The sequence below is a fragment of the Neoarius graeffei genome, chromosome 5 (assembly GCF_027579695.1).
Source record: "Neoarius graeffei isolate fNeoGra1 chromosome 5, fNeoGra1.pri, whole genome shotgun sequence".
NCBI lineage: Eukaryota > Metazoa > Chordata > Actinopteri > Siluriformes > Ariidae > Neoarius > Neoarius graeffei.
Window position 1 is genome coordinate 55059353 of NC_083573.1, and position 17816 is coordinate 55077168.

The window sequence follows — 17816 nt, forward strand, 5'->3', positions numbered from 1 at the left end:
TTTTTATGCCTGAGAGCAAGAGGCTGAAATCAAACTTTACTTGCTTGGTTGGTTTAGCTTGGGCTCACAAATTACATTTGAGGTTGATGGGCTGAGTTTGGATTTTTAGCAACTGAAAATGTATATATTTTTTCACCCTTGAGTTAATCTTTAGATATTTTCTTCCTGCAGATTAGGAAGCCATTCAAACAAATACTACCAGAGTTAGTAGACCTATCTGATATCTGCAGAGTATGAAGCAAAGTGCCCCATCCTTTCAAATGCCAAAATAAGCTAGTGTTATTCTGTACTCTTCTTACAATGTGGTGAATATGAACTAGTGTTGGATATGATCGAGTGTTATAATAAGCCTCATTTATGAAGTGCTCTACTCACCACATTATTCTTAAGGGGAATTACTCAAGTTAAATTGAAATCACTATGAAAATTAAAAGTATAAAAATTGGTAAGACAGTTTCAAGAGAGATTTGTTTTTCTTACCAGAGATTAGCTGTTATGATTTCTTTGCAAAGAAAGCTGTGGGAATCATGATATAATTTACATCTCCATAGTGACACAAAGCTAAAAACGGCAACCTGACTCACAAGCAGAAACGGCTTAAAGCGAAAGTGGCCAGCACGCTACCTATACGTTAGCAACAGCACAAGGCCCCTGGAGCAATGTGAGCAATCTTTTATTATATATAGTAAAACAGCCTTTGCAGTGCCAAAAACTGTAAATAAACTTGTATATTTTTTGCTATCTGGTAAACTGTTGAATATGACATCTTTTTCCTCGGCATGTATTGCATTTTACTGTAAGAGTACAGATTATTGATGTAACCTCTCATAATCGACAGAATAAATGCACTTTTAATAATAAAAATACAGATTTAGCCTGACAGTTTTCTAAACCGGTCTAGTTTTTCACCTCTGGGTTTACAATTTGTATTTTTTATGTCTACCAGTCACAAATTATAACACTGCGGGTATGCACGTGTGCCAGGGTAAAGTAGGAGTGAAGAGTACTCATTGTCTGTCACACTTAGAGGTCATAAGAGGGCAGCAGTGCTACATGTCCCCGTAGGCCTCAGTAGAACTCTTTCTCTTTTTCTCCTGCAATCAGCCTTTCAGCACACACAGTGGCATTAACACACCCTAATCTCTCTGATTCCTGCCTGCTTTTCAGCCACCCATTCCCATTAGGCTCCTCTGCCCTATTTCCCTGGTGCATCCACTAGCTATGCTAAGTAAACATGGTGGTTTTATGAGCCTGGCTAAGCAGGTGTTAACTCTTGTTCTGCACTGACTCTGTGCTGGCATGTGAACAATACTGGGCGAGTGAGCCCGTGCACACACACCAAAGGCCATTCAGCCTGGGGCTCTGGCTCGTCTCCGCCCCTCATCCAGGGCAGAGAGGCGGCGCTCTTTGGGGGCCATTGTTTGGGCCTTAAGCATTCCTCCCATTCTGGAGTGGCCGGCGGCATCACAAAAAGGGGGCAGGATTAGGCGCGGCCGGTGCTTGCCCCGTGGCCTCATGGGATTAGGTTTCTATGGAAGGGGGCAGCAACGGATCAGCACAGAAAAAGAAATTGGGATCCCAGAGCTCTCTCCACAGGCTTTGAGGGGAATCGGAGAGCTGCAGAGAAAATCCCCATGGCCTCATGACGCGGTCTCTCTCTTTCTATCTGGGAGGGCATTGACTAGTGCTGCTTTAATAGGTCTCATTCACTATCCATAAACCGATCCCCTGATGGGCGTGTTTAGCTCATAACTATGAATGTGTCAGTCTCTGAGGATCAGTGCTGCACTCCCCCAATTATGGCTGTTTTAGGAATAATGTCTGTATCAGCCTCTCTTTTTAACACACCACTCTACTCATAGAAGCTGATTCAACTTCATTGTCTCAGGAGAGTTATTGTTTTAATTTAGATGTAACACTATACAGTATATCAACATTCATATAGACCCATTCATAAAATTAAACTTGCTTTATAGCATGAATACTACTTTAATAATACTTTTCAGTGTCAACCTACTATGAGTCCTCCAAACACATTCATTTGTAGTCATATTTTATGTCATTTTAGAGTTTGATTGAAATGTACACTTTTGGGCAGAAGTCTTAATTCAAAGTTAGTACATGGTTACACCTCTCCTCAGCTTAATAACAGCACCAATCCTGTCAGGTAAGGAAAGCACCAGTGTCTTACGAGAGTTCCTGACAGTTTTAGCCCACTCTTCCACTGACTGTGTGCACAATTCAGCTAGAGTTTGTGGAGCTTATTTTGGAGTTTCGCCTGCTGTTCTAAATAATCCCACGTTTTCTGTGGGATTGAGGTCCAGTGATTTTACAGACCAGTGAATGTGTCCCACTGTTGCATCATGTTCACTGAACAAGCCACACACAGATTTGGCCCGATATACAGCTCTACATCCAAACCATGAAAGTTTCTGTGTTGTGCTCTGGTTTGACGTGAAGCACAAAAGACGGCAACTTCAGAGTCCACCTCAATTGAGGTACTGGTTTGATGCAAAATTACATTTGTCCTGCCTATTGACACTGTACAATAAGGTATTGCTATGGGTGATATGTCTATTTTTTTTTGTTAAGGGATATTTGTATAGAGCTATTAACCTTTCCGATGTGTTTCTTAAATATCTCTCTCTCTTGTCTTAGCTGCCATGTGATGATGCGGAGGTATATGAGGAGGCCAGTCAGTGTGTATCACTACTATCTCAGCTGTACGGCAGGGATGCGGCTGACCATCTGACCTCCGAAGACCTGCTCAGCCTCGCACACTCCTTTCAACTACACACCGAGCTCAGACAGCAGAAACTGCTGCTCCACGTGCTCAAACGTCTGGTGAGTGAGTGTGCATTATGTTGCTATGCAGCCAGTCTGAAATACATGGAATGCTTTATACTATACAGTATAATGTTGTGAAATTATAGTGATATGAAATGGTCAATGCGCTTATCATACATGCCTAGTAATCGAAGATTCCCATTTCTGTTAGTTGGTTCATGGGACTGTAAGCAAATTTAGGCAAATAAGCATAAAAATTGGATGCATAAATTGGACTTCTAATTTGGGACCCGTCAACATTACACGACACTTTGTGTCTTTCCTGGAAATGCTCTACCAAGCATGCAAGCCAAAAGGGTTTTTTGCTATTGACATGTTCTCAGAGTACAAACGATCCTGATTGTTTCAGTTAGGTTTATTTTTGTTCTGAGAACACATTTTAATAACTAGACTAATTTAATATGCCTGTAAAAACAGCCGTTTTTCTTACAGCTTTTGCCTTCAGTCTTGGTTTAATTTATTCATTGTTATGCTACAAGGTAAGGGGCCGGTCACTGCATTATGAAGCATTGGGTCAAAAGTGAACAGTGCTTCAACACATGGGAGTAAACCCTTGAGTATTACTGACAGTTATCATTAATGAACATAATTGAGCTGTTTGGAAAGGCGGTCATGCTTGTCCATGCAACACCTGAGGTGCCATACAGTCTGCAATCATAAGACTGAAATGCTCATTCTCTCACACTGATACAAATACATTTCAGTCACTTCTATCTCTATATACATGTATAGTTTAGCAAAACCAGTAATTTAGCAGTGTGCTAAATTAGCAAGGAACAATTCATTTGGACACATCTGTTTTGGTTATATCTCTAATTTATTCAGATTTTCAACCCTGCCAGTGCCTGCTTTACTTGCAGTGCCATTGGTGTTTACTTGGACTTCATCATGAGACAAAAGCAGTGTGCTCAACTAGTCAGTTCACATAACCTGATGGGTATTGTTTTGTTTCAGATCCACTTGGCTAAATGCAGAGTCAAAAACGGTTACTGTCCAGTTACTTACAGACTGTACTGTACATTTCTACCACACAATTGTTCAAACTATGAAGAAGCAATGGAAATTGAACAGACTCTGTCTACATGGGTCGTCAGCTGACGGACCGCTGTCCAGATACAGATTCAGCAAAAGTATTTCTGCGGACCGAACTGAGTATTTGAAATAGTTGCAGCAGAGCAGATTAAAGTGCATATCGTGGACCAAATTCAGTTTTGTTTTTTTTTTAATATGAAAGTATGTCCCTTTACACACTCATCCAGAAGGGTAATTTTGCACAAGGCCATCTGTCTACAGCAGAAAAAAATAAAATAACAAAACGCGTCTGGAAAAATCCCAAGAGAGTCTGGAGCCAGATTCGTGACATCACCTGCGGAAGCGCCAGCAGGCTGCGAGAGCTTGCACGGTTTCAGTGCACAGCCTGTGTAGACCAAGTTTAGCAGCTAGCGATTTTGCATTGAAATATGGAATTGTCACCTGAGCGCAATGTGGGAAACGATGAGTACTAATCCCATCAAGATTGGTGTTGCTACACCCTCCTATGATACATCTGTTAACCATTTTAATAATTACGTGATAACGTTGAAGAAATTTGCAGAAAACCACCAGGTCGTTTTCTCATAAACAAACCAGCGCTGACGTAGGATTCAGAGGGAGGCTTCCTGCACGTGACGTCACGAAAATCAATGTTTTCCGGGAAATCCAAATGCCAATTTTTTCAGAGGCGGACCAATTTGCCTCAAATGGCTTGATTTCAACTGAATTTTTCTGGTATTGCGCAACGTGAAAAAAATTTGCGCAAAATGTGACAGATATTTGACCAAAGTTTAATATAAAATAGGAGAATTACATTGATCTTGCTCCTGAATTTACCCGTGATATGCACTTTAAGGTCTGAAAAAACTTGGCCATAGTTCAGCAACTAGTTTTCAAAACCGGTGTGCTTTCTGTAGCAGATCCTTTGTTGCACCATTTATTTAATTACAAGCTAATCAGACCAACGAGTAATTACAGTGCTAGAGATTAGGTCAGAAAGGTCCCCCCCCCCCCATTTAATTTACCTTCATCAAACTAACAACATGGTTTGTTTGGTTTTTTTATTGTTGTTTTTTTTTTTATGTCAATGATGAAACCAACCTTTAAAGACGAATGGCCAGAGAAGTTTAGTATTTAAAACAGATGTCTCATCCATTCAGTGTCCATGGCTCTAGTCAAAAGTGGTACTGTGAGGTGGCAGTCGGAAACAAAGAGTAACCATTTCAAATTTCATTTACCGCTACATCATGGGCGGCACGGTGCTGTAGTGGTTAGCGCTGTCGCCTCACAGCAAGAAGGTCCGGGTTCGAGCCCCGTGGCCGGCGAGGGCCTTTCTGTGTGGAGTTTGCATGTTCTCCCCGTGTCCGCGTGGGTTTCCTCCGGGTGCTCCGGTTTCCCCCACAGTCCAAAGACATGCAGGTTAGGTTAACTGGTGACTCTAAATTGACCGTAGGTGTGAATGTGAGTGTGAATGGTTGTCTGTGTCTGTGTGTCAGCCCTGTGATGACCTGGCGACTTGTCCAGGGTGTACCCCGCCTTTCACCCGTAGTCAGCTGGGATAGGCTCCAGCTTGCCTGCGACCCTGTAGAAGGATAAAGCGGCTAGAGATAATGAGATGAGATGAGCTACATCATTCATAATTACTATAACTAATCATTAATAATTAATAGTGAAGCATTAAAAGGTAACTGTTGTCACCGTCATGTTAGTTGCTTCTCCAGACGTTTGTAAACAAGGAAGCTTATGTAACTAGACTTTTTACAAATTTTAGTTGAATAGCCCTGCTCTCAAATATTATCACCTTTAGAGTTATGAAATACAAAATCACTCTAGTGTGAGGTAAAGACAAAGTGTCAGCCATGTTTTGAATGTGCATACAGCAAACAGAAAATTCTCTTCAATATTGGATAAGTTGTGCAGCAGGAACTGTGCTGTTTGTGCTGTATGTTGGTGGGGAAGTGCAAAAAATTGGGTTTTGCCCTGAAGGAAGAACAGACAATCAATAACTCAAGGCTATGTGTGTTCTTTCTCTCTTCCTCTCCCTCTCCGTCTCTGTCTCTCTCGCTCTCCCTCTCGCTCTCTCTGTTAATTATGGTATCAGTTGAATGTAAACATTTGTTCATGATCAGTGTTGGACATCAGCCATCCATAGATATAGCATTGAAATATGCTTGAGAGAGAAATGTGTGACTATCATATTTGTGCCAGGGGAGCGGGCTGAATTACGGCTGTGATGATCTCATCTGTTTTCAGGCACTGAATGTATTTGGACAGTAGCTGTTGCCTCAAAAGGCTCCGTGAAAGCAGACTCTTCTCAGGCTCACACATACCTTACACATTCTTCCTTAGTATGCTCACCATGAGCTGTTTGGTTTGGTCTTTGTGTGATTAAAGATTAATCCACTTAAATATTTTTATTTTTAAAAATGCTAGAAACTTCCATTTTGAAATGTCTAGACCTGTAATAGGGAGAGAATTTAAAATAATGTCTGAGGAAAAAAAATGCATTGCATTAGGTCTAGCTGTTGTCTTCATCTGTTTTCCTCTTCTCATGCTTCTGGTTAAGAAAAAAAGTTTCTTGCCTGTAAATTAGTTCTACTTTAGCGAAAGTGAACTAAAATAGTTTAAACAGAGGCAGTGGAGTCAGATGGGGGGATGGAAAGACTTTTGTAAAAATTACAAACTAATTCTTATTACACTGTTTATTAAGCCAATTACGAGCCACCCAATGCCCTCTTGGGTTCTCTGATCTTAGAAGCTGAGTAGATAAGTTTCTGAGCGAGAGCTGAGGCTATTTATTAAAATGAATTTTGATCCCTTTGCTTTTGCAACTATACTCGCTATTTTGAAGGAACAATCAAACCATGCCTTATGAAACACAAGAAAATCAAAAAGACTGAACTGCAGAACATGATAGTGTAATTGACTGCTGTACACTTTAATCAAGCTAAAGATGGGAGGATCCCTTTCTTATCATAAAGCTTTATGGGACAAAAAGATAATAGTAGAACATTTTGTATTAAAATGTTGGCATACAATTCTTAACATGACCGATACAGTGAAGTTTAGGCTTCCTTATTAATTTATCTTTTTTATATATATAAATATATGGCAGCACGGTGGTGTAGTGGTTAGCGCTGTCGCCTCACAGCAAGAAGGTCCTGGGTTCGAGCCCCGGGGCCGGCGAGGGCCTTTCTGTGTGGAGTTTGTATGTTCTCCCCGTGTCCGCGTGGGTTTCCTCCGGGTGCTCCGGTTTCCCCCACAGTCCAAAGACATGCAGGTTAGGTTAACTGGTGACTCTAAATTGACCGTAGGTGTGAATGTGAGTGTGAATGGTTGTCTGTGTCTATGTGTCAGCCCTGTGATGACCTGGCGACTTGTCCAGGGTGTACCCCGCCTTTCGCCCGTAGTCAGCTGGGATAGGCTCCAGCTTGCCTGCGACCCTGTAGAAGGATAAAGCGGCTAGAGATAATGAGATGAGATGAGATATATATATATATATATATATATAAAAACTGGGAAATGTCAGGTGTGATTGTTACTTCTTTACTTCTGATGTGTGTTTGCTGTTACATACCTGATAGCTGGCCATGGAATACTGCCTCATCACTCTATCACTCTTTAATCGTCTCTTTTTCTGGCTTCTCCTATTGTTCACTCAAATGTTGCCAACAGTGTAAAGGCTAATATTGTAATACATCTTGAACATCCTTGCTGAAGAGATGCATCTTGTTTCCTCAAAATTTGAAGTGTGTGTGTGTGTGTGTGTGTGTGTGTGTGTGTGTGTGTGTGTGTGTGTGTGTGTGTGTGTGTGTGATTGATCTGACGAGGCTTTTAATGAATATACTTGTCATAAGGATAACGTTTGTTGAAGTATGGCATTGCTCTGCAAGCTTGGAATATTCTCATGCTCTTGCATTAATGGTCCTTGAGTAATTCTGTCAACACTGTGATATTTGCACCTAAATAAGTACGGGGGGGACAAACAAAAAAGCACATGGCTATCTATTCATCAGACTGTTTAAACCAGTGTCTCTCGATGTACGTTTTCAGTGGCTTCCTTTCATCCCCTTTCTGTGACTTGTTTAAACTACAAATTTAAAATGTTCACCTTTCAGTTACAAATGATTATTCAGTTCCTCAGTTATCTGATCACACAGCACTGCATTTGCATTCTTATGCTATTACAGAAGCTCGTCCTTTCCATGACATTTCTAATTGTCCTCATTAGACTGAGCAGGATCATAAACCTCCCATTGGTAAAACTTTACATTAAGGTTCCCTTAAGTGACATTATTTAATACAACAAAACGTGCACTTCAGCATGAATACACCATGAAGAATGTTAACATAGTAACTAATGCTTGATTTTTTAAAAAAATAATCAGCCATTTTATCAACACTTGCATAAACTATTGTTCATATAAATAAGTAAAATTAAGTTCATAATGAGGGCAGCACGGTGGTGTAGTGCTTAGCGCTGTCGCCTCACAGCAAGAAGGTCCGGGTTCGAGCCCCATGGCTGGCGAGGGCCTTTCTGTGCGGAGTTTGCATGTTCTCCCCGTGTCCGCGTGGGTTTCCTCCGGGTGCTCCGGTTTCCCCCACAGTCCAAAGACATGCAGGTTAGGTTAACTGGTGACTCTAAATTGACCGTAGGTGTGAATGAGAGTGTGAATGGTTGTCTGTGTCTATGTGTCAGCCCTGTGATGACCTGGCGACTTGTCCAGGGTGTACCCCGCCTTTCGCCCGTAGTCAGCTGGGATAGGCTCCAGCTTGCCTGCGACCCTGTAGAACAGGATAAAGCGGCTACAGATAATGAGATGAGATGAGATGAAGTTCATAATGAGCAATGTGACCAATACCTTAATTACTAAGTTTGTGGTTTTTAAATGGCAGAATTCAGAGCTAAATTTCCATAATTAAAGTTTCTTTATACATGAGGCCAGTAACTTGTAAGTTATTAACATGGTATAAACTGCTGTAATTGATTATTTTTCCTCAATTATGTGAAGTCATGGATTAAATAAACTGTCAGTGCAGCTGTATTTCATTATCATTTCATTATCATAAACAAACATTAGTTAATATTCTTCATAAATTTCATGTTTTGTTATTGTTAACTAATACAGTAGTTATTGTTGGTTAAGTAAACCATAATATAAAGCGTTACTCTTTTTAAGCAGTGCTACTATTTTATGTCTCATCATGTAGCTGTAGTGACTACATGGCTGTCAAAGTTGCCATGTGAGTAATTAAGAGGTTCGGTCAAGTTAGGTCTTCAGGGAGTGTGTTAGTGCTGTCAAGATCTAGTAGCAAAGAAGGAAAAGAATAACACAATCTATCTGTCAAGCTCTATATTCTACACCATGGCAAAGGGAATATTGATCTGGATTTAAGAATTGGTAATAATGGGGTGTGTCTGTCTGTAGGCATGTGGATCAAGGTTGGGTATGCTAGTGTGCCTGTTGGGTGATGTAGGTGTTTTTACAAATCAAGAGATTGACTGGCACGTTATCGATCTGCAAGACTTAGTGGTTACTTAAGCACTCGGGTTGTAGCACTGTTTATTTTAGTTTAGGAGTATGAACTTGCCTGTACACCTCCGAAGTGGCAGTGATTTGTTGAGGATTATTTCAAAATAGAATAGAATGCCTTTATTGTCACTGTACAACGAAATTTAGTTAGTCATAGGAGAGCAAAGTCGCTGCATACGTGCGGTGCGTGCTGCCACTCTTGGGCACTTCAGCCAAAGGCCTTCCCATGTTAACCTAGCTGCATGTCTGTGGACTGTGGGGGAAACCGGAGCACCCGGAGGAAACCCATGCAGACACAGGGAGAACATGCAAACTCCACACAGAAAGGCCCCATCAGCTGCTGGGCTCAAACTCAGAACCTTCTTGCTGTGAGGCAACAGTGCTAACCACTACACCACCGTGCCGCCAATGTCATGGATTGAGGACTTGGTATGGCACTTTAGGCAGTGTGTATAGCGTGGACTTCCTGATTGGCTGTGACTGAGAGTAAAGAACTGACTGTTCACTTGCTGCCTAGTATATGCTACCCCATGACAGGTGTCACTGTAAAGAGGTAATCACTGTTATTCACTTCACTAGTCAGTGGTTTTAAAGTTACAGCTGATCGGTGTATATGTATATATGGTATTTGTTTCTTTTCTGCAGACATTTTAAAAAAAAGTGTTTAAAGAAAAAACAGTGCCAGCAAAACTGGCAGAGGTACTGAGACATTGCAGGTTTTCCTGTTTGAAAAATTGCCTCAATTTGGAGAAACCCTAAGAACATTTTGCCGGTATGCAAGTGGAGCTTTGTATTTGACTTGACTTACAGCTTGTAGTGCACAAAAGACCAATGAAAAAGACGTTTTTCCAACACCATGAACAGAAATCAGGCTGACTGAGGGGGTCATTTATCTCTAAAAATGTTTACTTTTTCTTAAATTATTTTTCAACATTGAATCTAAGAAAACATACAGTTAATCATGCAAATTATTATATATACAGTCATGTGAAAAATAAGTACATCCTATGGAAATTTTTTTTTCAGTATAATCAACAAGCAAACATTTCACCCTCTTTAATACAATGCCTACAGATAAAGGTGATATACTCAACAAATGACACATAAAGTCGACATTTTGTAGTCATTTTCATAATTGAAATAAACAAGAAACAGATCAGTCACGTGGGAAAGTAAGTATACCCTTACACTTATCACACTTTCAAGTCTATAAAATTAAAATCGGATGTTCCAGATTAGGTGCCATTGATTAAAACTTCGTGCAGGTAGAACCCATCTTAGTTAAACCTGACGTTTAGGGTCTGGTGTTCTCTTTGCTATTGAAGTGTGTGTGTGTGTGTGTGTGTGTGTGTGTGTGTGTGTGTGTGTGTGTGTGTGTGTGTGTGTCATAATGCCAAGATTTAAAGAACTTGCTAAGGCCTTCAGGGGGGGAAAATGGTTGTGGATGCATTAGTCTGGCAAGAGATTTAAAAAGATTTCTATATTATTAAAAATAAAAAAAATTTGCTGTAAGGAAAGTCATGTACAAGTGGCGTAGATTTCAAATGACTGCCAGTTTGTCTGGGACTGGCCACCCTAGCAAATTCAGCCAAAGAGCAAACCGGTTGATGCTAAAATAAGTCTCCAAGAACCTCAAAATTTCATCACTGGATCTGCAGGTAAATCTTGCATCTGTTGGTGTGAAAGTGCATGCATCTACAATCAGAAAGAGATTGGACAAATTTGACCTGCATGGGAGGTGTGTCAGGAAAAAGCCTTTGCTGTCCAAAAGGAACATTAGAGCAAGACTACAGTTTGCCAGCGAACATATGGGCAAAGACCAGGCCTTTTGGAATACCGTGCTCTGGACAGACGAATCAAAGGTAGAGTTGTTTGTCCACAGTAAGAGTACACGTGTGGCACAGACCAAAGACAGCTTTTCAGGAGAAGAACCACACACCAACTGTGAAGCATGGTAGTGGAAATGTTATGGATTGGGATTGCTTTGCTGTCTCAAGGACTGGGAAATTTCCAGTCATTGATTCAACTATGAATTCTGAATCATATCAGAGAGTGCTTGAAGATAATGTGAGGCCATCTGTCCAAAAGGTTCCTTAGCACACTCCCAAATCCACTCAGGAATGGCTCAAAAAGAAGAAATGGAGGGTTATGGAATGGCCTAGTCAAAGCCCAGATTTCAACCCCATGTTGAAATATTGTGCAAGGATTTGAAACGGGCAGTACATGCAAGCAAACCTTCAAACATCTTGCAGCTGAAGGAATTTTGCATGGAAGAGGGATCAAAAATTTCAGCAACCTGATGTCAGAGGCGGGTGGATAATTATGCAAAATGCCTAGAAGTTGTTATTTCTGCTAAAGGGGGCGATACTAGCTTCTGAGGCCAAGGGTATACTTACTTTCTCCACAGAATAATATTATATCTATTGATGTTTTTGTTGAATAAATGATTGAAAAATGATTTCCTTGGGATGTACTTCTTTATTAACATGACTTTATGATAAGTTGTGTAAACAAATTATCAATTAAAGGTAGACTGCCTTTCAGATTTTTCAAGTTTAGGTCATAAAAAGAATTTTCCTTGACACCAAATAATTTTTGTTTAGTGGACCAAAAGCTACTGAATTTGAATCACAGACTTCAAATTTTATTAGTTTTTTAAAATAGGACAATTAATGAATTTAGAGCCACGTGGCCCTAAAGTCTCTGCTATTTTTTCCTGCTTCACCATGACCCAATTCAAGATACTACGTCATGCATCACGTGGTGGGCTTTCCCCGTTCACGCAAGGCATTGTGGGATACAAATTTGAAACAGGAGAGAACAATGGAGTGTGCGAATGAAACGTGAAAGACTGACTACAGCAGGGGTGTCAAACCTGATCCATAAAGGGCCGTGTGGCTGCAGGTTTTCATTCCAGCCATGCAGCAGCACACCTGACTTGGCTCATTCAATCAACTGAACTGTCTTCACACAGTCAAATACTTGCAGCCACACCCACCCTTGATTAAAGGGTGGGTGTGTCAGTTGATTGAATAAGCCAAATCAGGGTGCTGCTGCATGGCTGGAATGAAAACCTGCAGCCACACGGCCCTTTATGGATCAGGTTTGACACCCCTGGACTACAGTAACGGAAAGCAAGAAGAAAAAACATTATGTTGTGAGGGAAAGGAAACGCAGGACCAAACTAATAAATATCAGCGGTCAGCGAGCACCTCGGTGTGATCAGCTGTTCGTTTAGCGACAGAATGATGGAACTGTCAGTGCACGGTCAAGGTAAACCTGTAGATGGCAGTAATGCAACACTGTGGATGTCAGCTGCAGTAAAACCCAAAAGGAGAAGAAGGTAAACGTGCGCATGCGCACACAGACTTCCTCTGTCTGCCTGAGTGCACGAGGCGAGCGATTTCATGCATATTATTGAGGGAATGCCCTCAAATTAAATAACTTCCCAGCCACAGAATGGCCTGATATTTTGTGAGATATTACAGAAATAAACATATATCACAATGACCAAATTTCAGAGGGAACTAAATTTCACAGATTTTATGAAATCGAAAAGCCGTCTAGCTTTAATAATTGAGGTTCAATCTATAATTTGAGTTGTAATTTAAAAGTGCCATTTTCAATATTAAATAAAAAATGAGAGAACTTACTTTTCCTCTCGCCATGATCTGTAGGAAATTTGGATGATGCAACTTCTTGTTAAGATGTGGAATATTCTCAATATTTCATAGAGATAGATGTGTTGTGGATGTAGAAGGTGAATGTTGTGGGACACAACCAAAATGTACATTTTCCATAATCTATAATGGAGGACTCATTGAAAACAATGTTTCAAGCATGAGATGTTAAATGGATTCACACGTTAATGTAAAAATAAGATCATTTCTGAAGTATTTCAATTATTATATTCCAAGGAAACTTGCAGTTATAGTGAGCTGGGAAAGGCAAAAATGATTTTAAGTGAGGTAGATGATTTATTTTTAATTAATCTTTTAAGTTTTGTATCTGAAATATTGGTTGTTCTGAAGGACACTTTAATGGTGTTTAAATATATTTTAATATATTTTAACTTTACATACATAATTGTAAACATCGAAATGCCACCCCAATCATGGAATCATCTGTCTATTTTTTTTTTATTCTCACACGTTCTTAGCATCCAAAAAAGGGCTCATCTTGGTTCCTTCTAAAAGGGAAATGCTCTGTTGTAGGGTTCTGACTAGAAACCTGAATTGTTTCCAAAACCGAGCTATTAAAGAACCCTTTCTGGTTCACAGCTCTTTATGGTTCATTCACACCTCTAGACTTCTGTGTCCAAAACACTATTATTTCTCAGAATAAATGAATTATGAGTTCACCATGGCCAGCTTGCTACAAAATTAGACACATTTGCCTGTTACAAATCATTGGTACTTGGTACTTGCTAGAGTAAAATGAGCTTACGTTAAAAAAAAAAATTCTCTGATGGCATTATTATCGCTATGTCATTGCAATCATTTATTCCAAATTGCACTTTAATGGTCTAGCTGTTCACTATGACGTTGAAGCATCCTAGTAATTTTGCTATTTTTCTGTGCAAGGTAATAAGACTGCACGAAACGTGTACACGTGGTCTAAAATGTGTTTAGCTTCATGCTCATTTTCATGTCAAGTTGACTGAAAATGCATTCCAGCATATGTGAAATCTGGCGAACTCATCACTTTTATGTCCATGCAACATTTATACAAGACCCCATGTCATATTAATGCTCTCAGCTCCTGCCCAGGACTATAGCAGAGTAATCAGCCTGTCAAAACTTTGAGACAGGCACATGAGGTCCCTCTTACCTTGCCACTGGACATGCTAGGAGATTTTAGGTTGAATTTCTCCAGTCAGTTCAATGTCGGAGATATTTTTTTTGTCTATGTCTTACTTCCAAGAGTGTCATTATACTGAACATTATGAGAAACATTACGGTTGATATATTTGATATTTTGTGGTTCTTGGCAGCCACCTTTCTTAAAGTACTGTAGACATCTCACTCTGTTAATGATGATAGATTTGTAAATAATCAGTAAAACCTGTTTGCTATGATATGTGGCGAGTGCTAATAAGAGAAGAGGAGATGCAGTCACTGTTTGGGGAGCGAGTGAAAGTGATCGAAGGCGAGAAAGACGTATACACTTATAGCACATGCACACATACAGTGCTCCCAGGACAGGGGGCGAGTGGCTGTCTGTATTGAGTGCATGAATTATGCAGAGGTAGGAGGAGGACAGCGGGTCTCACACACATGCACACTCACACACTTTCTCTCTCTCTCTCTCTCTCTCTCTCTCTCTCTCTCTCTCACACACACACACACACACACACACACACACACACGGGCACACTCGATGTACTTGCACTCCTGGGATTGAGAGCTGTGCTCATTAGCTCGGTTCTGGCCACCCCTACAGCTTGCACCTCATCACAGCATGACAGCAGCTATGGTCCTCCTCTCTCACTCCAGCTGGTGCATGAAAGAGTATTGACCCAGGTACGGTACCATGGGCCAGCAGGTGAGGTTCACAACCAAAGATTTGCACACTGTTTCACCAGCAGTAGACAGGCGCTTGTTTTGAAAGGGGGTTTGACATAGTTGAGCAATATGCTGCTGGCACAGGAAGGGGACTGAGATGAGAAGGTTTGAGTTGTTGATTGGGTTTATGTGAGGTTTTGTTATACAACTTTCCCTTTACTGGCATGTTAGAATATTCTTTTTTTTTTTTCTTTTTGGTATTAAAGATGTCGTACACTCATTCTGCTAGAGAAAAAAAACAATTGAAAGAAATAATTAAAAGCCCAGTATTGCCATGACATTCATTTATATACAGTATGAGTGTGTACCTATGTGCTATTTAGTCACTCTATCATAATAGAGCAAAAATGATTGCGTGACGAGCCAAATCACCGGGATTATGAAATATATAACTTCAGAGCTATGTATATTAAATAAAACACCTGCCTGAGGAGAAATAACATGAACTCTGTGAATGCATTCACTAGTGACCACTGCTGCATGCTCACAACCGCCAATTTGTACAGAATGGATTTAAGCAGCCCGCTATCTCAATGCTGTTGCTTGTTCCTACTTAAAAGTAGAGCTAATGTAACAATATTCTTCCACGTGCTGCATTTCCAGTCTTATCTCTCCTCCATCCCATCAGCCCGATCTGTTCTGCATTGTGTTAGGAGGAAAACAATGCTATCTCCACATATCTGCATTAGTGTTCATCCCAACTGCTTATCAGGACTCAGAAACAGCACACCCACTCAAATTCTGCCACTAACTTGCTGAGCTCTTTGTGGAAAACGTTACTACTAAATGCTGGCTCAGGTGTGAATTGGGCCTTATTCGAAGGTGATAATATCACGTGGACTAAATTTGCCATCAAACATCAGTCTTTCCTCGTAGTAGTGGGGAGAGGTTTGTAATTTTTCAACAGTTTGTGAACTGATTTCTTTAATACTGAACAGTTTATACCATCGGTTGGTATTTCTGGTCAGTGTAATTATTCAGCCTGGTAAAATCACAGATGACTTAAATCCGGTGTCTTTGAGCAGGAATATCACTTAACTATGCAGCCCTCTAGGATTGAAATTGAGAGGACCTCGGGTTTACCCCAAATTATGACTATTACAGGGTAAAAGCTGTATAAATTATATCGTTCTGAGGCATGAAAGGGTGTCTTTTGTGCTAATTCTTTGTACATGCTGTAGGACAACACTTTCTCCTCCCTCAGAAATGTAACTCTGTTTGAAATCTGAGCGGTGGCTTAATGAAAATGGTACTTATAGATTAAGCCAGTGTAAGATCGCATGTCCGAGAGATCAGCAGTGAAAGCAGCATTATATCCCAAATATAGTAATTGAATAGGGCTGATTTGTAATTTCAATTTTGTCATTTGTTTTAAGGGAAAGTAAAACTATAGTGCTAGGCAAGATATTAAACACCTTCAGTCTTATCTATGTGATATTTGCTAAATGCTTACACTTCAGAAAAGTGTTAAAGGTTGTTATTCTAAGAGCAGATGTCACGGTAAAATATACTGTATGCTATCCATACCAGTGTTGCCCGAGTTCTTCCTGTCAGTTCTACCATCCCTGTAAATAATCCAACATGGGCTGCCGATGTGTTTGGTAGTTTCTCCTTGAACTATAAGAACAGATTGTGCCTTCTAACAAGTAACAAAACTTTTACAATCACTTAAGTTATTTTTGAGATATAAACAACGAGGTTTAAAAGGCATTCTATTAAACATCTAGCAATGTTTAAAACAGAAGAACATGCACAATGGTGTAAGCTGGAAGCCTTGGGAATGTTCAGCCATGCAAGTACAAACGTACCAAATAAGAATAGCTCCAGTCAGCTGCACTTATTAGTTTGCTCAATTATCTGTATTCGTATCTGTATGTGGTTAGTGCTCAAAATATTCGGATCTGTTTTCATATTCGGATTTAAACATGATACATGGTCTGTAACAGATGCTCGAGAAACACTGGGGGAAAATGGAAATACAAGGCTGCAGGAAAAGAAGTCATTTTTCATTCTATCTTCTGTCTAATGTCACCTGAGTCAGCAAGCTAACTACGTTTCAAAACAACCAGGTCAAATCAAGAAACTGTGTTATTTAGGCTGCAGTTGACAACAGTAACCATTTAATGATATTTTTATCAATTTTGCTTTAGTTTATGGATTTGTTAATTCCAGAAAAATCAGAGCTCTATTATAAAACTGGGATGCAGTGATCCTGTGAGTCAAAATGGGGTCCTTTAAGTGGTATTACATCATAATGCCAATATGATTTTCCAGGAATATTTTCTTTTAATAACATTAGAGTAACATCACTTAAGAATGATGAAAAACATGAATTCAATGAATGTTGTACATACGACATTTAAAAAAAAATCAATAGATTATTTTTGTGGAGATCCCCTCAGAGATATGCAGATCAGTGCACAGTGTGCAGTTCACATCAGCTATATGGAGCAGTGACTCATATACAGCATTGTAAGTATATTTCTTTAGTTTGTACAGAAATATGGCAGAAATCTGCCTTTATTTTGAAGCACGGTAAAGCAGTTAGGCTGAAATCCAGTTGTGCATCTCCCTTTTAGTATCATGGTAATGACCTTGCTCTTTTTTAAGCTCTGTGAGCTGGGTGGCCAGGTTCTGTGTATAATGTCCATATATTGCAGATGTCTCAGAATGTCTGGGATATTACCTGAATCTTTTGGGCTAGTTTTAAGTCGTTGTGTAGTGTTTGAGTTGTAGTTAGAATGTGAATTTTGCTGAAACCTGGCAACCCTCCTCATGATCTATGAAGCTCAACAGATAAGTAAAAACCGTGTGTGTGTGTGTGTGTGTGTGTGTGTGT

The 17816-nt window shown here is 40.0% G+C and overlaps 1 protein-coding gene across 5 annotated transcripts in view; it reads left to right on the forward strand.

Moving 5' to 3' along the window:
• Nucleotides 1–17816, forward strand: part of ulk4 (unc-51 like kinase 4) — a 227467-nt gene that overhangs the window by 197191 nt on the left and 12460 nt on the right. For all 5 annotated transcript variants that reach the window (XM_060922070.1, XM_060922071.1, XM_060922067.1 and 2 more), the window contains exon 35: nucleotides 2659–2844. In XM_060922070.1, coding sequence (XP_060778053.1) covers nucleotides 2659–2844 — 186 coding nt within the window. The remainder of the gene's footprint in view (nucleotides 1–2658; nucleotides 2845–17816) is intronic.